The sequence below is a fragment of the Thunnus thynnus genome, chromosome 3 (genome assembly GCF_963924715.1).
Source record: "Thunnus thynnus chromosome 3, fThuThy2.1, whole genome shotgun sequence".
In the NCBI taxonomy this organism is placed as follows: domain Eukaryota; kingdom Metazoa; phylum Chordata; class Actinopteri; order Scombriformes; family Scombridae; genus Thunnus; species Thunnus thynnus.
The window spans coordinates 13,410,133-13,435,345 of record NC_089519.1 but is presented as its reverse complement, the minus strand read 5'-3'; the positions used below and the strand labels follow the sequence as shown (position 1 = coordinate 13,435,345).

The following is a 25,213-nucleotide window of genomic DNA, read 5'->3' as shown; positions in this document are numbered from 1 at the left end:
AATTCTATAAAATGCACCATCACAATGGAAGATTGATGATCACTGACATGTACAGTATAGAAATGATAAAAATTAATTTCATCCTTTAAATTGAACCCATAGACAACATCAAATACTCACATGTAGCCATGGCTACAGAATACCACCTCACTTCAACAGCACAAAAACAGGATTTATCTCCCTCTGTATTTATAATCCCAGCGGTTTATTTTTCTGAGAATAAATCCAAATCAAAGGGGGAAAACAGTCATCCCTCGTATTCCACAGCAGAACCTTGGCACAAGTTGAAAACACAACACCTCTGGGACCTCTGGAAACCCCAAAATGTTACTCCTTTACGGCCAGTGGGTTGGACTGTTAGCAGTCGGTATAGCAGTTAGCAGTTAGCCTTCAGCGCACCAAAGCACATTCATCATGGCCTGATTGAATCCTAGTTGGCGCATGTCCAGACTAATCTAAAGTAAATCAGCTGCCCGCACGGCCCACAGCTGTCGGGCAGCCGCCCAGCCACACACTACAGTCTCTTTCTCTCTCTGTCTTTCTCCACCTCTTTACCTCAGCTGAGGGGCCACAGATTATCAGTGGCCAGTAATCCTTTCAGCTCTTCACCATTATTCAACTCATCATCAGCAGACAATACCAGCTCTCAATTCATAACTTCTAACCTATAGCCCCCCTTCTCCATCATCCCCTTCAGGCAGAACTCAGAACACAGGTTGAAGATTAAGCCCATTGGCCCCAACCCCCCTCCATCCCTTCCCAGTGTATGATGGGATATAAGCTACCTTATATATAGTATAATTTACTGAAATGAGGGCACCAATTACACCCTTCAAATTTCCTCCAAATGGAAACAGTCATACCATTCTTCACATCTGGATACTTGTTAAACATCAAACTACTGGAGCAGTTTCTAACTCTTTAATGTGAAGAGCCATAACCAGGGCCAGGCATTGGTTGAAATCTTGGTATACTGGTTCTGATATGATACCATTTTCAATACCTTACTTTACATGTTTGTCTACAAAACAGTTACTTTATTTTTTTTATAAAATAAGCCCACTCTCCAAAATAAAAAAACTGTAATGTAAAAGCTATTTATAGCTAGTAAATATTTGATTTGATTCTGAGCTCTGAAATGCTGTGAGTGTGTCTGCAGGAGGCATTGAAACCACACCCCAACTGATAGCCTCTGAGCCTCTGAACTTAACAACTCTCATGCCGAGCACCTTTAAAAAATATATACAATTTGAAATAGTCCTTGTTTGTAGGTGTAAGATAAGCAACATGGATGACATTTTAAAAATAAAGCAACACTAGGAACCACTGTTTAATTCAGCACCTATTTTGTAGATAAATTTGGACTTGTTTCAGTAAAAATGCAACTTAAATGACCAGTTAAAGCTGGAGTGTGGGACTTTTGTCTCCCCCTTCTGGCAGTGAGTGTAATTACAAAAACACTGTTGACACGCCCTTACATCATAGGCTCCATCATAGGCTGGATAAATTGTTTTGAGGGTCACACAACCCCCACAAAATTAATCCTTTCACTATGAGAATTTTATCCATTTGGTCGATAACATTTGGAAAGTCAAGAGGAGCAGCACAATTAAATTACTTTATCTAAATTCAAGTTAGCAGAGAGCTAACTGAAGGTTAGCTGCCCGGCTGGCAGAAGTTTCTGGTGCACTCTGCCCATAGAACATCCACAGTATGCATTCATCCAGGAATGTCAAACCTGACACCAGATTTAAAAACTCCATACACTGTGAAATACAGAGAGATTTATCTGGCAGTGATAGGCTAAATCAACATTGTGCGAACTTGTTTTGCAAAGGGTTGAATGTAACAAATGTTCATTTATATGTAAAAGTTCCACACTGGTGGTTTAACAAGGGATCCATTACCAATCATCATTATGTTAAATTGTTGTTTTTTTCAGGGCGGATACAACAGCTAATGACTCCGGTAAGACCAGAGGGGCGTGGGGGACTGTGCATTTATGTTAACAAAACTTGGTGCACGGACAATGCCATTATCAAGAGGTACTGCTCTGCTAATCTAGAATATCTCAGAGTTAAGTCCAGACCTTTCTATCTGCCCAGAGAGTTTACACCTACTGTTGTGACTGCATTAGCATTAGCATCCCCCAGATGCTAATGCTTAGCTTGCAATGAAAGAATTGCATGCTGGCACTAGCAACAACAGACTACACACACCCAGCTGATGCTAAGGTGTTCTAGTTCTCATATAGTGTTAGGTGAGGGGTTTGTTACATCATCGATCCACTACTTCAGGCCCGCCCAAAAAATCCTGAACACAGAAATGGTGAAAAACAGTTCTAACTCTACAATTTGTATGTAATTTGTCTTTTCACATGTTTTCAGCAATTATTTTCTAACATGTATAATGTGTTTAAAAAGAAATTTTGCAGACATTTTTATGCTCTTGGCTGCATACATTCAGACAACATTTAACATAAAACTTGGCTGCTTTGTTAGTTGCTGAAAAATAAATAATCATACAAGGATTCCAGAATTACTGTAGTTCTGCACATTGCATATTATTATTGCACATTCAAATCCAGACCACACCACACCAAGAACTTGGATAACTGTTTGACACTGAAACCATGCCAAACAAAAATTTCAAAACATGGTCACAAAGATAACAATTAATAATACATTATTGACATAATTAATGTCCGATGAATAATTGAGTTGGCTTCAAATCAGCTCCGTACTATTTCACTTGTATGAAGAACGTTTGAAACTATGACATGTAAAAATCATTGTAGGTTTTCTAGATTTTAGGAATTATTTATGTGTACAACATTATATGTGATGTAACTGTAACTGTGTTCATTCACTGTTTCATTCACTTTGAGATATGAACGTCCGCCATGTTTCATTACCAAATATGGGACTATTCTGAAGATTCATCATTTTAGCATTATGTTACATTTGACGTTACATCATTCACTGTGATAATGAGTGGGGGTTGCAGTGAGCAGAAGGTTTGCCGTGGAAATTACTTTTCTAGATGTGTGTTACTGAAAAAAATAAAGATAATTGAGCCTTGCTTAATGTTGTCTTCACTTCCATCAATATCTACCGGCATCTAATCACAATTCTTGCCATCCCCATGTGGTATTTTTGAAGCTGCCATTGCCCTTACGTGAAGTTCAGTTTTTTCTGAGCCTACACATGTAGCCTTATGTATGCCCCTTAACGCATGGTCTATGAGAATCTATAGGTTGCTATGCTAGTCACTGCCAATGGAGAGGAGTAAAGGCTGTAATCCACAGGCTTAATCCTCAAATGAGAGCATCATATAGAGCAACGCACATCATGGGACCGCTGTTCATGGCCCTCTGTGTTCTCAACCAAAAGAGAGACATTAAAAACAGATCTCATTTTCTAATGGCACGCCTCCATGTGTTTGTTATGTGCCTTAAAGCCTACACTGCACATGGGGGGAGGGTAGTAAACAATAAAGAAGTTATAGAACACATGCGTGCGCGCACACACACACACACACACACACACACACACACACACACACACACACATACACACACAAACAAACAATATAATACATATAATCCTTCAGTGGAACGATTGAGCTTTGTGTTCCTGGACAGCCTGGAAGATATTGTAGGGGGAATTAATTGTGTGTGTGAACTGTGTGCATGTATGTTTGTGTCTGTGTGTGTGTGTGTATGTATATAAGATGCACAAGCCCAGCCCTATAGTGTGTGTGTGTGTGTTTGTGTGTTTGCGTGTGTGTGACACATGTATTTTCAGTAGTGCTTGCTGCCGGACCAGCCGGAGCGTGATGTCAAACCCTCAGCTAAGCCGACCAATCAGCAGCCTCCGTCCAGAGGCAGCCCACTCTAGTGTCACCTCGAGTTCATCTCGCTGCCTCACTGCACGCTGTGGAGCGCGATGTGCTGTGAAAATGTGTGTGCGTATGTATATGTGGGCCATTTCTGAAACCTTCTTGCCTAGAAGAGTGTGGCGTGGGCGACTGCCTGTAGGCGAGATGTGTGTGTGTGTGGAGAATAAGCAGCGCCATCTCTATCATGTAATAATGTCAACCTCCTTCTGCCTAAAAATGTGCTTCTCCATGGTAACCAAATCACTGAGAAGAGCCAGTGAGAGAAAGGGGGACAAAGCAGTGTGTTTGTGTGTGTGTGTCTGTAAAACTGAGAAAGTCAGTCAGTACTGAATGACAATGACAGAAAAGAAAACTAAAAATCTGCATGAATGCTATTTTGACTGCATCGCATTTGCCGCTGCATTTAACAAGCATCTCTATCTGATATGAAACTGGCCACAGATTTTCCCTTTCCTTTTTCTTTGCTTTCGTTCCTTTCTTTTTTCCCTTCCTGGCCTTTCCTTTCTTGTCTTCTCTTTTCTTTCTTATTCCTTTTCCCTCTCTTTTTCTTTCATTCTGTTCCTGTCATTTCTTTCCTTGCCCTTAATTTGTTACTTTCTATTCTCTTCCTTCTCTTTCCTTGATCTCTATTTCCTTTTCTTTATTTTTTCACAACCCTTTCACTCTATTCCCATTTTTCCTTTCCTTTCCTTGCCCTTAATTTCCTTTCCTTTCATCTTCTTTTCTCTCCTTTCTCTTCCTCTATGCTCCTATACTGTATTTGCTTTCATTTAATTTACTTCCTTTCCCTCTCCTTTTTTCCTTTCCTTTCCTTGCTCTTAATTTCCTTTTGTTTCCTACCCTTTCCCTTCTCCTCCTTTCTTTTCTTATTCCCCTTTATCTCTCCTCACCTTCTAGCTCAGCTGACACACCTGGCTGACTTGACAAATGAAGTCACAACACACCTGTCACTCATACTTCTCTATCCCATTCCACCTTCCCTTCATCTCCTGCCCCCAGCGCTGTTCCATCCATCTGCTGACAAAATGGTGAAGGCGTGCATCGCTGCCGCAGCTCTGCAAGCAGCAGCTAACGGCGAGAACAGCATTCATTTAGGCCCAAATTGTGTGAACATCAGCTTTTCCTTAAATGGGCAGAATAGATGTGAGCCTTGGGGGTGGTGGGCGGTTGGGAAGAGGTGGTTTTGCTTTCAGTGAGCATGTGCAGTGACCCCACCCCCCACATACACACCTCGACAGAATGACACATGAGGCAGTGCTGGATGTAAACTGCCATCATTCAGGGAATGGTAAATCCTGAATGGTGGGGAGAAAGACGACCGCAAAAGACATAATGCTCCATTTCCTCTAATAAGGTAGTAGATCAACTCTGCAAGCAGGCCAAATGCATTCAGTGGTGAGGGAGGCTGAAAGAAAAGCAGAGCTGTTTTGGCTGTAAATCCACGCTGGTTTTACATTTTTGATCTCAGGATCGCAAAGAAAACTCTCACCCTACATCACTACACTTTATGAAGACCAAACTTCAGCCTTGGGCGGGGGGGGACTCTGCAGCCACACATTTCTCCGTTCTCTGTTTAGCGTTGTCAGGTTAGGCTAAGCCATTGTTGCTAACTTTGGAGTTAACCCCCTTCATTTTTCCAGCGGTTGGGGAAGCAACAGACAACACTTTTCTTGTGAAGCAAAGCTACAGCATATATTAACTGACACAATGTAGCCTGTACTGTACATTTACTGCCAGATTGACAACTTACTGCTAACCTTTTCCTCTGCTCAGCTTGCATTCACCATCATTTATCTGCTGCTCTCACATTACGCACTGCCCTATTCCTTAAAGGAGCTACGCTACCAAGAATTTCTCAGGCAACGACACAGAGGCTGACTCATGTTTTGAAACAGCGCTTCACAGAGAGGCCTCCAATGAATGGATATTTGGTGTCATTTTTGGCATTAAAAAAATAAATATGCGGCCCACCAGACCTGTACCATTATAAGGCAAACACTGCATAAGTGAGTAAAATTTCTCATTTTCAGTTAGCCCTATTTGCAACCTCAGCACTCTGTACGTTACTATGTGATTGAGTAAGCAAACCTGAGGCTAAAACATTATTTTCAGTCACACTAGCAGTGTGGCTCTAGGGTTGGCAACATCAGTCTGTCAGACTGTCTGTTGGTTGGACAGTCCACCACTTTGGTCCAGACTAAATTATGTCAACAGCTATTGGATGAATTGACATGAAATTTTGTAAATCTTTCGACATTCATAGTCCCCACAGGATGAATCCTTCTGACTTTGGTGATCCCCTGATCCTTTTCTTCTAACGCCAGACAATAAATCCTATTAACTTTCTGGATCCCTTGACTTTCCTCTAGCATCACCATGAGGCTGATATTTACGGTATAGTTGAAATGTCTCAATAAGTGCTGGATGGATTGAATGTCAGACATTCCAAATTTGGCAAAAATTAAATTTGGTGCAGACATTCATGTTCCCCTCTAGGATAATTTGTAATAATGAAGGTTAGTCCCCAATGTCAGGTCAAAATTATGTTAGCATGCTAACATACTAAACTAAGATGGTTAACATGGTAAACATCATACCTGCTAAATATCAGCATGTTAGTATTGACGTTGCAAGCACGTTAGCAAAGGCTTAAGTTATCATTTTGCTCAAAGCACCATTTTGTCTTAGTGCAACTTTGCAGAGCCGCTAGTGCGGCTGTACACTCTCAGCAGCAGATTGTATCTTTAGTTGAATTTTTATGATCTCAAAAATCTACTGTTAGCTCAGAATGATAAAATCTTTGCCCGTTGGCCATCATTTCAAGTCCAGTGGGATAAGAAATATGAGCAGATTCTCTAAACAACTTCATTTAGAGAAAAAACTTAAAGTAAACAGATCTAAAAACTGTGTCCACATACAACTATGGCAAGTACAGTATAGATCAAAGTTGAATCCACTCATGGTATGTTGAAATAGCACACAGGTTTTGAATTCACATGTGGGCTTTCACTTCTGACTTTTCAATGCGGGTGATAATAATAGGAGCTGTAACAGTATTACAGAGCACTTAGAAACATTAAAGACTTGTCTTGGGTGTTTTGCTATTGGCTTTTGCCAATTCCAGTCAAGGAAGCCCTATTATTAGACATACAGGTCGTGACTGTGAAGTCATACTGTCAGCTCCAAAAACAGGTTTTGCTGTTATGTTTGTCAGCCTCATAAGTACTATTTTCTAGCCAAGGGTTTGTGTGCAACTACAGGGAGAGAAAAACAACAGAAATAAGGATAGACAGTGAAACAGAGAGAGAAGGAGTCAAATGGAGATGCGGACAGATGATGGGAACAAAGGGAGTTGGAGTTGCGGAGGCTGCTACAGAGAGGCAGGAGATCATGGTGTATAAAAGGAGTGGAGTATAAGGAGGAGGATGAGAGAGCAGCAGGTTAGTCATCTAGTACTGAGAAACATGATTGAGATTATGCAGTGCATCCTCCCTTCCGGTAAAAAGTGCAGTGTCAGCTTGATGCAGTAAGCGAACAAGACTGTGTGTGTGGGTGTATCAGTGTGAATTGGGTGTGTGTGTTAGTGATAAATTGTAGGGACTGTGAACTAATTCAAACCGTACACACCCACTGCCAAATACTTACAAAATAGAAATATGAAAGACCTGCAACCAAACTACTAAAAACCCAAAGTTAAATTTGTGCACATGGGGGTGTAATACATACACAGATAAACCTACTGTATGTTAAATGTCTGTGTTTAGTCCCTCTACTCTGTGCATCACTCCACTGTCCATGTTGAGATCCAGTTGAGATCTGATAGCTCTGTACAGCTCAAACAACCAAACATTACATCCTTCTCTCATTTGCGTGGGTCCAAAACCAAACCAAACAAACAAACAAAAAAAACGTAATAGCCATCCATGAAGCTGCGTTATTATATGAACTTTTGCTTGCTTTGCTAAATGGTTTGGTTGCAATATGAATCGCCAAGTTTCGCTTGTATACTTTTGTCGGACCAAATTGAAAGCAGACACTTGGTCTTGTCTTGACTCCATCCACGAGTGTGTTGAATATCCATAGCTTTCTTGCTGCTTTCTAGCTAGTAGCTTAGCTCATTAACTAGCTAATGGCTGCCTCACCGGTATGGAACAGTCAGTCGCACATGATTACATATTTCCGTCCACGTAGTTGTTGTATGTGGATTGCCAACACAATTGCATTTACACTAGTGTTCAGTGTGGTCCCAATGCATCCCTGACCACCTCCAGAGGTTGTTTGGCTAAGCAGATCACAATTCATCCTCAATGCATCTTGGGTGCATTTACATGTGTACTTTCATGTGGTCAGGCACTATCCAATTGCAATCTGATCACCCAAAATGCATTTTAATGCAAGGTGTAAACAGGGCCAGAGATGGTCCAAATAAACATTGACAGAACTGATACTGTCAACACATTTATGGCTCTAGTGCATACATACTCAGTAGGTGGGAGGAATGTAGGAGCTCCAGTTGATAAAGTAAAATGGCTTGTTCAAAACTAGTCAATACTAAAAAAGAGAGGTTGTACAGTGAAAAACATGCATGTTCATTTTGCCCAAGGGAAGTACGACACCTTTGTACTTGATTTGCAATGAAAGAGTGGCCATAATGAAGAGTGGGAATGCAAAATGCCACTACAACACCAAACATGAATGGTTTGAACAAAACTCTCCTGAAAACACGTACGTAATCTGAAACACTTGAAATTGTGATATCAAGACTCCAGCAGAACAATTGTGAAACATATTCATGAATACAGTAAAGAACTTGGCAGCACACTCATTAACAACAGTGTCTCCACCTGGACATCATACCTTTTTATGCTCAAGTTTAAGGACACAACAAAGATGTCATGTCTCACATTATTACAGATATGCTGTTCATGGACTGGAGTTTTTGGACTGAAATATAATCATGTACTGGACCTTTGCTGCGGTTGAAATTTATTAAAATGTATTAAAATTTATTTACCACTAAGACTTGTATTTGAGTATCCCTGTTTTAGTGCATCAAGGTTTAATGATGCACTTGACCATCAGATTTTTGGTATGTTTGATGCCATTTGTGGCACTGCTTGGCCCAGATAATCATACAAAATCTATAATTTTGTAATAATTAGCATTAAAATTGGTAAAGCAAAATGTGCTAACTGTGCTGGCTTGGCTTGTGTTTGTGTGTCCATGTTATATTGTGTGTTCATGCATGGATGTTTTTTACATACATTTCTGTGCATCATTTTTCAGGTATATGTACTTAAATCTGCAATCTGCTGGAATGAAAATCTGGCATAACATCATCATTCTACGTGTGTGTGTGGGTTTGCATATGTGCATGTGTGTGTGTGTGTGTGTGTGTGTGTGTGTGTGTGTGTGTGTGTGTGTGTGTGTGTGTTAGGGAACCAGCGCCTGCCTGTTCTCCACTGGGAGGCAGTGCTCCTCTACAAAGGAGACAGATTGTCAGCGGTTTGTTCAGTTTCTGGAAGCCATCTGGAGCTGACATTAAACACACATAAACAAACACTCAGCCATTACCAAGCTATAGCACCAGCAATAGCAGGGCAGCTTGACAGAGAGAGCTATGAAAAACACATCAGCTTCTTCACACATCTCAGATCTAGCTGAGCTGATCTATGGCAGCCTGAAATTGATTTACAATTGAAACTTTTGGTGTTTAATGGTTGTAAAGCAGCCCAGTGAGTGACCTTTAGTTCCAAATACTGATAATATAATAAACATGTTCTGTCAATTTATTTCAAGTTTAGGAAACCTACTTGTATATAATATGTAAAGGTGGATTTAACATGATTGTGTAACATATTGAGCTAACAATAAGGCTGAAAAACATGTTTTCCCAATGAACATTATTTTCTTTTTGAAGGATTAGTTAGATATTTTGAGAACTACACTTATTTGCTTTTTTACCAAGACTTAAATGAGAAGATTGACACTGCACTCTCAAGTCTGCCTGGTAAATATGAGTTATATAATATAATATAATATAATATAATATAATATAATATAATATAATATAATATAATATAATATAATATAATATAATATAATAGTATCTAATGGCTAATCCCCCATTCAGTCGTAATTTTTAAACCTTGGTTTTTGTACAAATTAAACAAACAAGGTAATAACATTTTAATAGCTTCAGTAATGCTGGTTTGTGTATATTTTACCTTTGAAGAGAGCCAGGCTAGCTGTATGCCTCTGCTTCCAGTCTTTATGCTAAGCTTAGCTAACTAGCAAGCTGTATCTTCATATTTACTGCAAAGACATGAGAGTGTCATCAATCTTAACATCAAAGACAACTATTCCTAGCAGTACCACTAACACAATGGGTGCATTTGCTAATGCTAGGGTTTAGGAGTTTTTTCTTTTAAGGCAATGTACCAATTCTACCTATTTAGAAGAGCCTCAGTGTTTTTCATATTTCAGCTTAGGCTGGGTCATCTTGAATCTTGGATTATAATCATGAAGTGTGCTAACTGTAAGAGGTGAGCAGTTACTGGATAAAACTTAAACATAAGCGGGGCCTGTATGAGGGACATAAGTCAACTTCCCTTTTCTATTCCAATGTAGATGGTCTACTGCCTTACCTGGATGCATACTAGTAATACAAAGAATCCTCTTACTAACTTTTCAAGGGCTGAACAACATAAACCAAACTTCATTTCAACTCCATTTCTGACTGAGCAGTAACAACACTTTGGCAACATTTTGCAGTGACCAAGCATTAAAGGGGAAGTGGACAAAGTGGAACATATACCTGGGCCCCTCCCGTCTCCCCATGGCAAGGCTGGTCTGGTCTCAAACACACAGGCAGGGAAAGCATGCACAGGCATGAGTGTGCATTCATTATGCATTCAGATAAATGTCTATAGGGTTAGGTGCTTTCTTATATGCATGCCAGCTAAAATGCCAATCTCCCATCCCCATTTTGCCAACCCCCACCCCCCGGCACAGCCATGCCTACAGCCATAGGAAGAGGGGTCAGGATGGGTCAGGAGGGTCAGATGACCCTACAGACAGTCTATATTATGGCTCATGCTCGCTCTGCCCACCAGTTGATTTTCAGGGTCTGCATTCATTCTCAGAATTAGAGTACTGATGCAGGATCAGCAGCCAGCTGCCCTGGGACTGCTTATCTGTGGGGCAAAAACTGATCATGGGTCTGAATTCCTAAGCTGATACTGTGAATGAGCACAGACCCAAGTGTGGAGGGGAGACAATAGTAGTGACCCATGCAGCAAATCCATCACCCAGCAAGCCTTACCCTGTCCTTCACTATGAGACACTTTGCAAGGGGAGGAGACAGACAATGGACACAGAGTTAGTCAGGGTTTACACTTGAGGACACAATAGTTCCAGGTGGCTCCACCCCAGACAGTACTGTGAATACTCTGAGAAATCAAAGGTAACAAAAACTGTATGAACTATCAGTGACCCTCTCTGTTCAGTTAAGTCAGTAATCCATAAGTGGATTTGTACACACACTGGCTCCATTCCAATCCGATACCCCGCTCTCTTGCATCTGCTTTTGTTGGTTTTTCAACTCTTTTCCTGCTAGCTTGGAATTTATAAGTCTGGACAACATGGAAGAAACAAAACTTCACCTTTCGAGGGCAGAAGTCAAAATGTTATAAACATTAGACAAGAGAGATCTCAGCTCTAGATTAGAACACAGCCAGTGGTTTTACTTTTAGGTGGCACAAACATCACACTCACAGCACAGAGAGAACACAAAAAAAAGATGCTAACCACTTTGTCCTCCTTTGTGACATGCAGTCCAGGTAGCAGTGAGAATTGAGAAAAGTGAGGGAGGAAGTGGAGCAAGAGAGGATAGAAGAGAAATAAATGGAAAAATGGAAAAAATAAATAAATTTTAAAAAGTAGAAATGCAGAGAGGGTGAATTTATGATATGATATAGCGGACAGATCGTGGGAAAAGAAAGAAAAAATAGGGGAGAAAAGGGGTAAGAGGATGTGGTGCAAACATTTGTTAATTACATTTCGCAGAATTGATACACACATTTTATATGAGTCTGAGGCGGTGGGGACAACAGTATGTGAATGTATGTGACCGCTGACATGTTAGGCTGCAGTGACATGCATGACCCAGCTTAGCGTGATCTTGGTGTGACAGCATCAGGATGTGTCACAGCTCCTCAGCACAAAGAGGAAATTGGGACATCAAAAGCAACATGGAACACAATCTTCCACAACCCTTACCTTTCCTAAACTTCCCTTCTACTGTTGCATAAAAATCTGTGTAGGTCTTTTAATTTTCAAATATTGAAATCATGGCGTTAGTGATATGGCAAAAGTAAATATTTTTAGAATTGTTATTAAGTTACACAATATTTGATCATCCTTATTTTGACCTCAGGATACAAACTAATTAATTCAAAGAGTTTGTTGTTTTTGCTTCATTTTTTTATGTAAACTGCCTAATGAATGCTGTGAATAAATTTGAATAACATGTAATAAATGTATTAATCTATTAATGCAGATCCACATTTGTAATAATAAAATGTCCATTATAATGTCAAGCAGGGTGGAAGCTTTGTGGCCTAAAGTGTTTGGATGGCATTTGTATCAGGATGTTGCTGTGATGCCTTCTGCAGGACGCGGGGCAGGACAGCACAGCTCGGTATTATTACTGTGAGCTGATTTTTTTACCCATTTTTTTACAGAGCTTCTATAGTTTAATGAATGTGGATGAGTAATAGAGAGATGGTGGTGTCTTGTAGTATCTAGCCATGCAGACAGTTTATATAGATTTATATCTCCAGGTTTTGAGATATCCCCATGTGAGTTTTCTGCCTCCATCCCAAAACAATGGAGGTGAATGGAATTTTGTTTGTGGTATGTGGTGCTGTTTCAAAATTACATTTGGTATTTTTGGTGGTACTGTTTTGAAATGACATTTGTTACTTTGGTACTGTTTCATAATAATATTCAGTAAATGTTTATGGTACCATGGCACTATTTCAAAATGACATTTGGTGCTTGTTGAGGTACTCTGGTACTTTTTCAGGATCAGTGTTGTGGTGACACAACTCTTTTTCTCAACTGTTCTTATAGGGGACTATTCATCACAGAGTAGAGACAGATATCTCAAAACCTGACAAAATAAAAGCTAACGGCCTGCATATTCAGAAACCTCTCATGGTGAGAAAATATGTCAGGGTAGGGAAATTTCTTAGATGACCTGACCCTTTAAAGAGAAAATCCAATGGTATAAAAGTTTAAAGGCCTTTGTAGTTATGGAACTACAGAGAAATGCATATGGAACCAGAGTGTGCCACACTTTTTTCCTGCTCTCGTGGATTTCCTCGTTACCAACTGTATGTAGCTCATTAACATGGATACATCTCATAAAGAAAGCTGTTGTGCACAAAGTATTTCCATACTCCTACAGCAAACAGTGGATATATGAATACTGTGTAAATGTATTTTTTAAATTCAAAATGCTAACTGGAGGAAAACGCAGTGTGCTGCTGATGTGAGGTAAACGGGCACACTGTAGGCAGGAGAGGGTTGTTATGTACTGAAACAAAGCTCACACTTTGCTAACCCTGTTATTCTGCTTGGCCAGCCGGACGGCCCGGGACAGAGGCAAGCAGCGCTGGGAAGAAAAGAGCTTCACATCCAACACATCCCTCCCACACATTATACCAACACAATCATTCACAGACACACAGAAAGGAAATGGAGGCCAAATGACATGTTGTATTCTCTTACCCCTTGTATAGGTTTATGAATTAAATTGCTCAGCGAGTGTAGAAATTCAGATCTGTTTTGGTTAAGTGATGCACTTTTATGCACTGATAAACTGTTTTTAAATTGAATTTAGATCATTAAATGAGCTGCATTATCAGAAATCCTTTTCAAAGCCTGAGATAAGTGCTCAAAGGACACAAACCATATGTTTGAAAATTCTCTGCATTTGTAATTTAGTATGAGACATAATATATACTATTTAAAGGTGCAGTGTGCAGCATTTAGCAGCATCCAGCAGAATGGCAGAAATAGAATATAATATTCATTCATTCGTTCATTCAAGTATGTTTTTATTAGTGTATAATCACCTGAAAATAAGATTCACTGTGTTTTTGTTACCTTAGAATGTGCCTTTTATATCTACATAGGGAGTGGGTCCTCTCCCATAGAGCCCGCCATGGTACACTGCCATGTTTCTACAGTAGCCCAGAATGGACAAACCAAACATTTGCTCTAGAGAGGGCCTTTTGCAAATTTTGCGGCCACCATATGTTCTCCTACATGCTTGGAAGGGGAGGGAGAATTGTTATCAGTTGTCTGCAACCTCACCACTAGATGCCACTAAATCCTACACACTGGTCCTTTAATTGTCTGTCTTCCATTAGTGTCTTCTAATCTGAGTTAATTTGACAGGACACAAACATTTATTGATGAATTGATTAATTATTCAAAGTGACACTCATGCATAAAAACAGAAAAAAATCCAATAACAAGGAAAAACTCCTAAATATTTATCTTCTAGACAACTACTAGACTATTATTAAGTGAGTTGAACTGAAATTTCACATTTAACTGATGCAAAGTATCATCTCAATTAATTAAATTTCAAATTAAAACATTTTTTCAAAACAGGCCATATTGATTGTATTATTTTCAGCACAATTTCCTTTCAAATGAATTCTTTGCTTTATGTATTTTATTTATTGATAGCATTTTCATCTCGCTAGTCTCATCTTTTTACTTCCATATAACAGCCTGCCTGCTGTGAAAGTAATATCAATGGCTTTACCAACAGGGATACTATCTTTATCTCCTAATCTCACTGGCCTTTGAGCTCTGCCTACGTTTGGTCCCAGTGTGAGTCCAGGCCAGCTGGTTTGGGCGGATCCTGAACAGATTGGGGACCAGTAGGCCAAGGGTAGAGGGCCCATAGTCAGGTAAGATACCCAGGAGGAGGTCCTCTCTCTTGGGTTGGAGGGGAGCCCAGAGAAGGCTTGAATGGAAGAGGGCTGGGTCTTAAAATAGTGCAAACATGTTTGGATTATGGATGGATGCCACGCTTATCCAACCTGAGTGTGGTAGTGGGGAGTTAGATAACTCTTAATGGTTATTATTTGTTGATATGGTGTGGGTCTTTTTATAATAGTTACTCTTGACTCTTTTGCTTTTGGATATACCATGACCTGAATGACTGAGAATCTTTATAGACAGATTTATAATAGTGAGGCCTCCAGAGCCTGAAGCTTAGGGGTAGCATTGCTCAGTGTCTTCAGTTCATTATTGGTTATATTTAACCTGTGTCTTTTTGTTTGTTTTTTTTTCCATCCTATTTTCTCCAGAAAATATACAGACTTTGGTGATTGCCTGAGTTTTCATCAGGCACCCCCAGCAGGTCAAATTGACTACTTATCCTGTGAAATATCGCTACCTAAACAAGATGTATGGATTTTGGTACAGACATTTATGTTCTCCACAGGATGAAATGTAATCACCTTGGTGATTTATTGCACCACCACCAAGTCCAATACTTGACCAAATACATGCAAACTAATGACATTCCAATCAACCTCAGCTGTACTTTGAATTGTATACTTTATAAGTGCTAATTAGCAAATGTTAGCATGCTAACACAGCGAACTAAGACGATCAACATTGTGAATCTTATCTACTAATCACCAGAATGTTAGTATTTTCATTGTGAGCATGTAAGCATGCTGATCCTAGCATTTAACTCAAAGTGCCTAAGCACAGCCTCATAGTGCCGCTAGCATGGTTGTAGGCTCTATATATAATCACAACTGTCCCACCTTTGCTGCCACTCTCTACAATGTCATTAAATCAGCAGTACATAATAAATGCTTAATGGCAGAAGAATACATCACCCAAACACTCACTGCCTGTAGGCTTGAATGATGGCTCCTCTGTCTGTCTGTATCATCAGTATGTTCCACACACTCATATTTTTTTTGCAAAAAAATGACCAAATACACAGCTGTGATTTGTCACTAGTGAGATAAGATGTTTATGCTTTTTTGTTGCCAATTAAGGCTTTTTTGGGGGGGGGGGGGGGGGCTTGGAACAGACTGAGCATTGAGATAGACAGCAAAGAAGTGGATGATGCTGCAAGAGCAAGTTTTTTGAACGTTTGGGTATTTCTTTTGCTGCAAAACTGGGTTGCCATCGGAATCCATTATAATTGTGAATACAAGCTAACTACAGCTGCCGTCCTTCTCTACAAACTTAACTTAACTACAGCAACTAATTGTTTTCAGTTATAGTGAGATTATGGTAAGGTTTTCATTATTCCTTTAAAGATCATGTCTGAACCTTGCTACAATTCACTCACTAGCCCGGTCTTTGTTTATACATGTTGCTTGAGAAGAGCAGCAGCGCCACTGTGTCACATGCTTGCATGATGGCTGTAGTGCAGTCACAGGAGACACAGGACAACACAGATGCTATAACTGATGTGCTTTAACGTTCAAGTGAGTTTGAATGCTGCAATTTATAACCATTGCACAACACTACAGCCTCAGACTTAAAAGGAGCCTCGAGGGCCTATGACTGGTGCCAAGACATTCTTCCATTACACTTTGGTCTCACCAAAGTGTGACTAGGAAGCAAAAAAGCAGATGGTAACAAACACACAGAAGCAGAAGGGCTCACTGTACATCAGCTACAACAGGAATGAGGTGAGTGTGAGAGGGAGAAAGAAAGGGGGTCTAAGGTGAGGGTTCTCACATTGTTGGAGCGCAGGGAGACCCGGCCTCCACAGCGAGCGCAGAATTTGGTCTGGCAGTAGGAGCAAAGGTGGCCGCAGCCGTCGGCAAACTTGGTCTTGCGGCAGATACCGCAGGTGGGTGCGTCATCCTTCTGCTGGGTCTGCTGACGCCGCGTCTCCGCTCCAATGCGACGCACCTCCTGTTTGTAGCTCTCAAACTGCTGGTGCAGTGTTCTGAGAGGAGAGGAGTAGAGAAGAGAGGAGAGGGACGTTGAAGATTGTCCATTAGTGGTATATCCCATATTCAGAAACTTGTACTATGATAAACTTTAGGGAGATCATCCTCTCTAAATATCCATACATTCATAAAACAAAAACAGAAAAGGACATGGAGGAATTTCTGAATAACTGAATAATTTTTACAATACAGGGACAGAAAGAGATGTAATGCATGCACATGTTTGAGAACAACATTTCAGTTTCAGCAAAAAAACTGGCAATTAGAGCACCACTTGAAAGGTGCCTTTCAAAAAATCATACACGCAATTAAATGAAACTTCAGCACAGTTTCGCTCTCTGTGGCTCACAGCCTTTCCCCTCTCGGCTTCCTGATGCCTATGATGGAAATAACCCGAGCGTGAATTGCAAATCAGGCCATGTGAAAACACCCACAATGTTGTCTCAACAGAACTGTCAAAGGAATACTGCATTAGCATACCATGGCTCTCATATAGGAGACCCAGACAGGCACTTTAATTACCTTGCTGAGTGAGAGCGATAGAGAGAAGATGGCTTCATTCACAGCTTTGCACCCAATTTGCCTATTTGTGGAAGAAGACAAACTCTAGCTAAGACTCTGGCAGCACATTGACTTTACAGTCATGTCTGGGAGTTATTTGTCAAGCAGTGAAATTCATCTACACAATACAGTCTACTGGCATTCACACATTTGAACATTTGCTGGGGTAAAAATGATAAATTTATACCGTTAACCTTAAAAGGACACCTGAGTAAGTGGCTGGGCTATTGGTTAGCAGGACACTGAAAACCTCCTGCTCACTAATTTATGGTTTGGAGTGACAAAATCACTTACATTCCTATAATGTAAGAGTAAACAGAGCCATTGATTATTTTTTAAATGAATCGTTAAGTCGATAAAATATCAGAAATATCAGAAAATACTGACAAAAGACTGAGGTAATGTTCAAATTAGTTGGTTTGTCTGACCATCACCTGGGTCTATTGAAAGCAGACATATCCTCCTGTCTATAGAGCTCAGCTGCAGGGTAGGAAACAGGTAGAAAACATAACAACTGATCTGTTGTCAGCAGCTTTTCGTGGTAGGAATAATCAAAGAGATAACAGTCCTCCACCATGACCCAAAGTCCAGGAGCGATGCTGCGTCTTTACAGGATAACTTCTGAATTGGAAAAAAGGTTTGTCTTTGCCAATCTTTACCAAAAAAACACGATGTCCGAGCAAAACATTTTATAACTCCCAGCAAAAAATCTTTCATAAGATGCTGAATACATGTAGACACCCTCCAAGTCCAGGAAATGAGTTGACAGTAGAAAATCAACTGTACATCCCTCTTCACCAGAGCCTCTCTCGCTGTCTGTGGTGTTAGAGCAGAGACAGCAGACTGCCACCATACAGAGATGGAACAGGGAGCTGACTGGCGGTCTGGGACACATCTTGGCCAATCAGCTGACAGGGAATGATTGGAACAGGGACAGCGTCTCTATGACGTGGAATGTTGAATGAAATGTGGGGGGAAAAAAGTGGCATATGAGTAAGCATGGGGACTATTTTCTGAAAAAATACACATTGACATCAAGGTTACAGAATGAAACATCCTCGGTAATGTGCAGCCTAAGCCTATTAGCCTTAGGCTAATATTTTGCATATTATCAAGTCTTACATGCCTTTTTCTCAAATATTTGGTATGTTATGTTTAAGTTCAGTGCCTGAAGGGGACAACTACCCGTAATAACCATGGAGCTCAACATCAAAGCATTTGTGCCATTTATAATGCAGATCCAGGGCACTCAAATAAGTTAACATAATGAAGATCATCACTGTACCATGAGAGCATCGTTTTGTACCATCACACCCATTCTGATCTCTTTGTCACCAGTTTTGGCTTGACTGAGAGAGGTTTTGAACAGATATAATAGATAATGTGATGAAGCTTCCAGCAGAATCCTGTAGCTAGTCCTTCAGACAAACACGGATAAAGATTTCAAGTAAAAGTGTCCATACATGAAAATATACTCACAAGATTTTTGAATTTGAATTTACACATGCATGTTTTCACCCAAAAAGGTTTCGAGTGGGCTTAGATTTAGCCATAAATAATAACAAATGAACATTGGAGTTGACGCAAACCATAACTAAACTGATCCATACGTAACTCAAATGTAAAAACAACATGACACCACCACAGCAGCAACGTCATAAATGTGACCTCTGACCCCGAGAAGCTATCTATCCTGCCAATGGGAATCTAGGGGCTGAGCCAAGCCCAGGCACCATGGGAACAGCTGTCAGAAACAGAGGGTGCACAGCCGGTTGTCATGGTAACGTTGTGGCGTCAAGTGCTGGATGTCAGTGGGTGTGAGTGCACCAGCTGTTCCTGTTCTGAGAGCCATAGTTTCATCGTGGTCTTTTCAACTGCTTCCACACATTCAGCAGACATGCGCTGTTGCAACTCTTTAAATATAAAAATAAATCTGTGTTCACAGCCTAAATCATAAAAGGAGCTCTGCAGCAGTGAAGAGAGTCTCATCCTCTTTGACTGAAAAGCTCTAGATTTAGCCAGAAGAAATTCTAACATCAGATAGGGACATTTCTCCATCCACAGGAAATGATGAATCAAAACACTCAAATGTCCTCTAAACTTCAGCAAGTCAGTAGCATTCAGTGAAAGCTGGACTCAACAATGATAAATCTTTTATCTTGTATTCTCGTATACTTACATAATTTCTGTGAAGCTGCATTGACCAAGTAGGGGAGGCACAACAAGCTACAAATACAATATTGACATATTATCATCTTAACGTGTGCCCTAACATGTTAACAAATGTCTATTTGGAGTTTTGTTTCACACCATCTGGAGAATGTAATGTCAATATTTACTCTCTTTTTAGCTCTCTTTATTTACTGAGAAAATTTTCTGGCTCCTTAGCTGTAAAATCTCTGTGCACTATGTTCACCAGCTAGCTTCTAATTTTGTCTATATCTGCTGTTTGGTGCTGGGCAGGTAGCATACAGAGCTTTTTCACTGAAAACAGCTGCCTGCTGCTGCTGGAAACAAGGTTGATAAGAGCAGTGAGAGTAAACCAAAACAGTAATGTTGTGAGCCATATTAAGCTGGAAAGTGAGCTGAAAAGCATTAAAATGCTCCATAGAGCTGAGGGGGGACAATTCTGTTATGGTTCTGTTTGCAGTCTGACTCTGTGTCCCAAGCTGCCATTCTCCACAGGTTCTCCAGAGGCCTTCAGACTTCTCTCCATTTTTGTTTGGTCTTGACTGAGTGGGAGAAAGCAGTTTTGAGTTGTATCTTTTAAGACTTCTGGCAGGATATCATTTAAGTTGCCTTTATTAGTTAAACTGTATCCATTGTGTTTCTGGGTTTTTGGTTCTGTTTGCCCTGTGTTTTTCCTCCTGTGTTCATGTACCCCTCCTCAGCCTGCTTTTCTTTTCACATCTGCCCTGCATTCATTCTTGTCGGCCCTGCCCTGCTCCCTGTGTGTTCCCCAGCCAATCAGCTCCCAGCGGGCCCTTGTGTCTTACCACCTGTTCCTTGTTGTCTCATTGGATCAGTTTGTATTTAAGTTCTGGTTTTCAGTACAGTTTTGTTGGATCCTTTGTTGAGTTTGCTTTGTTTGTTCTGCTCTGCTTTGTTCTGTATTTAGTTCAGTTTATTTTGCTCTGCCTCTACCCGAGCTCGAATAAAGAAGTTATTCTTCAGCGTTACTCAGCCTGCAGTCTCCTGCATTTGGGCCCACCTGCTTCACTCCACGTAACAAAATCTCTGTTGATAACTCACTACAAGCAACACCTTGCACATGGCACATAATCATTTGACCTATAAGTGATAAAACAGTATTGATTAATGCAGCTTTAAATCATAATGATTTAATTTGTATCTGTATTTCTTATTCAGATCCAGACAAAATCTTGAGTTTCGCAGTGCATCATCACCAATATCGGTGGCACAGAATGTGTGATGGTAACATGATCTCACAAACACTGCAAAGAGAAAGTGGCTGACTAACACACAATGAATGTTAGATCCATAAATACATTCAGTATTCAATGACAGTGGAACATGTGCAATCACTCTGTCATACAACCATACGCACACAGACACTATCCAAACTTTACATTCACAACCTTTTTATAGACAATGTTACAGTCCAGTTATATTCATCTTAACCTTGACTCAGCTGGGGATACATGAATGATCCCAACCATATGGAGGAAAAGGTAATCACTCTGTGAAGACACAGGGAAAGATGTCCTCTCAGGTAAGGACATGCTCTCTGTGTTCACTCTACTGTGTGTTCATCGATTACATGCCTGAGCCTGCTGCCTCCCTGGGGGTCAGCCACCATGCCTGGGATCACAGGTGGTGAAAGTGCACTAAAATATTTTACTTGAGCAGACTGTCTCTTTCTTCAGTCAATTTCACTCAGAAACAAACTGAGAATATTTGCCTTGCAAGAGAGTTTTGTAGTGAAACTCACAGCACTACTAAGAAAAGGATTATGGTCATGTTGTGTGTTTCTGTGTACAAACTATAGATGACATCCTCAACATACCAGGTCTCGGTGGTGAACTATAACAGTACTACCTCTAGTTAACATACATATCATACACATGCAGAGGTTAGCATGAAGGGTGGGGCAAGTTACTTGGAAAATGCAATGACGTATACTCCTTTATGTACATTTTCATGGTATATTTTGAAATCTCAAAGCAGAATAACTACAGGTGTAACTAATTACTGTAATTAAGGCTGCTTTCCATTTCACTAACTGAGACCACGCCAAGAATGTTAGATTTCAATAGTTTAATTGAGATAATGAAAGAGAGCTGATATGTTGATGGATGGGTTAGAGAACCTGATGAAGGGATTAGGGATGGAGGGATGAAGTTATGTTGGGAGGAAAGGGGTGAGGTGTGAGTGTTGAGGAACGTAGAATGGAGGGTTGAGGGTCAAGATGGGGGTCAAGCTAATAGCAATTAGCAATTTGGGATGTAGTGGTGTCATGAACCATGCTTGGTGGGGTTGTGAGGGCCACTGTGCCCACATGGGCACCACCGCAGGAGGGACACTGTACATGAGTATCGACAGGCATGATGCGATTAGTGATGGGGGAATCGAAGCTGACTGAAGTGCTGAATTGATGATGAATGATTGTATTGAAGATGATTCGTTGTGTTGAAGATTTTGATATAGTCGGTTGACGGCAATGAAAAAACGAGGGCACACCCTCCATGATGCCTTGAGATTCAGATAAAGGTTGAACGGATGAAAGGAAATGGATGGAGTTGAGTGAGCTATATCAGCTTTGGCTAGAAGAGGCGAAGAACGAAGGAATGCCGTTTCATGGATAATGTGGGAGGATGAAGGCCGAGGTGATATAGGAGGAAAGGATCGAAGGTCTGGAGGGAGGCATCGGGGCACTGTTCACATAGAGCAGGTCTAGACCATTCTCTTTAATTTACGGACACCCAACAATTCCCCTGTGAGCAAGCACTTGCAACGGTGGTGAGGAAAAACTCCCCTTTAACGGGAAGAAACCTCAAGCAGAACCTCTTTCTAGGATCTAGGTGGGCGGCCATCTGCTTTGACCGGTTGGGTTAGAAAAAAAAGGGGGGGGTGAAGGAGGAAGTGAGGGTCGAGGGATGAAGGGATGAAGGGGGTGAGGGTCGAGGGATGAAGGGGGTGAGTGTCGAGGGATGGTGGATGAAGGGGGTGAGGGTCGAGGGATGAGGGATGAAGGGGGTAAGGTCGGAGGGATGAAGGGATGAAGGGAATACTTACCATACTCTTTGGGTTGAGAGGGAAAGGGGGGTGAGGGATGAGGAATGGAGGGGTGAGGGTCGAGGGATGAAGGGATGAGGGATGAAGGGGGTGGGGGGCATTACTATTGTTTCACTGGAGCGAGATGTCCATCTTTCTGAGAGCACTCTGTAGGTGAGTGAGTGTCCAGTTGAAGATGTTAATCGAAGGAAAACGAGCCGCGTCGGAATCGGCTATTGCGTGGGTGTGTATAGATCCCAGCTGATCAGTAGTGTGGCGTCTGAGGGAGTAGCTTTCCTTCGAGGAGCAGCGATGTGAACGGCCTCGGCGTGGATGTGGTGGTGAAGGAAGTATCTCGTTGGTACTGCTGGATCGAGTCATGGACAGTATTGCTGGGGTACGTGGTTCCCGGAGCACGGGCGGAAGGTAAGCATAAATAAGCGCATAAATAAGCACATAAATACACTAATTACCCAACAGTTGCAGTAACTGATTGAATTTTTTGTTCATTATTTTCTAGTATTCGGATTTTCTGTATTTAGAATGTTTAGAAGCAAAGCAAAAAAGACACAGTAGTTTAAAGCTGCACTAATGAATCATTTTGAATTTTAAAAGAGATAGCTTGACGAACCAACACAGAATTATTTCCTAACTGCAGCTCCACTCCCTTACCCTTAATTTCCCAGCAAAAGACAGACAGGCAAAGTTAGTTATTAGCTGGTCAACATAGTGGAGTATTTAGCAGCTAAAGAGCCAGATATTTTTCTCTGGGTTGATGGAGACCAAAACAGAGCTAAAAGGAGAGTGAATATTGGACTTCATAGCATGGCAAAAACACAACTCAAAATCAATGTGTTGCTCCATGTCTGCTGGATGTATAGACAACTGTTTGCTAACACATTCGCCATAACAAATTTATAAGGTGATAATATGATACATTGTGGTTTAACAAGCAGCTAGTTTGCACTAACATTCAACAACTAAACTACCTAGATGTGCCAGTGTCTATATAGACTGCTAAGAAGACACAAAAAAAATAAGACAGGTTTGGAGTTACCAGAAGGTGTATCTTTTGGCAGAGGTTAGCTACATCATGTAGCGCTACACATTAACACATCCTGACGCAGTGTTTTCACTGAACGCACAGAACAAGATACCCACCCTCCAGCTCCTGGCAAGACAGTAAAGAAACCCACCTAAAATGAATTATTGTACTGAGCATTAAAGTGTTATACTGTAATGTAATCTGTAAACTACTACTTCTACTGAAAAAGGTAGCCTAAATACTCCACAACAACATGTTACTATCAAACACTGTTAGCATGTGGCAGACAGTAACTTGGGGGTCCAAGTGGTGTGAACCAGCTGAACTGTGGCTGTCTCCTCTCTCTAGGTCAGTACCATGGGCCAGCAGGGACAGCCAGAGAGCCAGATGTGGGTTAGCCCTGCTTTGGCCTTGTCAAAACAAGTGTGCAAATGAACACACATGCCAACAACCACATACACATACACACAGACAAATATAAACAATGACACAGACAGAAAACCCATATACACATGTATGGGTTTGCCTTCGCCTAGGGCCTCACATATTCAGCTCAGCATGTCCATGGACTCCTTCCACCCCTCCTCTTTCTCCCTTTCCTTCTCTTGTTCTCTCCATCTCTCCCCCCTCTGTCTCCTCTCTCTTCACCACTCGTTGGTGTGGAGTTGTTAATTAGCATCACTATGAATACATTGCCCAAGGATGGGGAGGGGAGAGGGGAAAGCTGTGTGTGTGTGTGTGTGTGTGTGCGCGCGTGTGCGGGTGTGCGCACGCGTGTGTGTGTGTGTGTGCGTGTGTGCGTGGGTAGGGCAGAACTATTTCTGTCTCATCAGCTGATTCCTGGTGACGCCTTGCAGAAGACTTTCTCAGTTAGAGGAGACACAAGAAGTTAGAAAAGAAGCAGTCTTCATCAGGTAGTACTGATGGACCATTCGCTAAGCCTTGCCCCCCTAGGTGACTGTTTCTATGTCTGTCAAGCTGTGGTAAATTTTACCACTGAAAATTTGTGCTCATTTTTCAAACAATAGATCTTCAGTTTCACACAGAAGTAAACAAAACCTGGCTTCACATCTCTAGCCAACGACCATGGATTTTGTCAGCCGAAATGACAATTTTCGCTAACAGATATTATCAGCTATAGTAAATTAACACTAAAATCCAACTGTGGATTGGTTAAAAATGTTGTCTCAAATTAACTTTGAATGGTTCTATACATAATATAATGCTTAAAGACTGAAGCTAAAGCTACATGTCCCAGGCAAAAAGTCAGCACCCTCTCCAGCTGATGATTCGTGTGGAAAATAAAGGAGCAATATTGTTTGTTAGTACAGTATTATGAGAAAGCAATTAATGTTTGCTAACCAATGACTTTGAACAATGTAACGCAGGTTTGTCTGGAGTGTAAACTATTATTACTCTCATATATACTATTATAAACTCTCATATAGCCCACTAGCAT

At 40.9% G+C, this 25,213-nt stretch overlaps 1 protein-coding gene across 4 annotated transcripts in view; it reads right to left on the bottom strand.

The window, feature by feature from the left end:
- The window catches only part of rims1b (regulating synaptic membrane exocytosis 1b), a 79,890-nt gene that overhangs the window by 39,258 nt on the left and 15,419 nt on the right, over window positions 1-25,213 (bottom strand). For all 4 annotated transcript variants that reach the window (XM_067584353.1, XM_067584348.1, XM_067584349.1 and 1 more), the window contains exon 2: window positions 16,696-16,909. In XM_067584353.1, coding sequence (XP_067440454.1) covers window positions 16,696-16,909 — 214 coding nt within the window. The remainder of the gene's footprint in view (window positions 1-16,695; window positions 16,910-25,213) is intronic.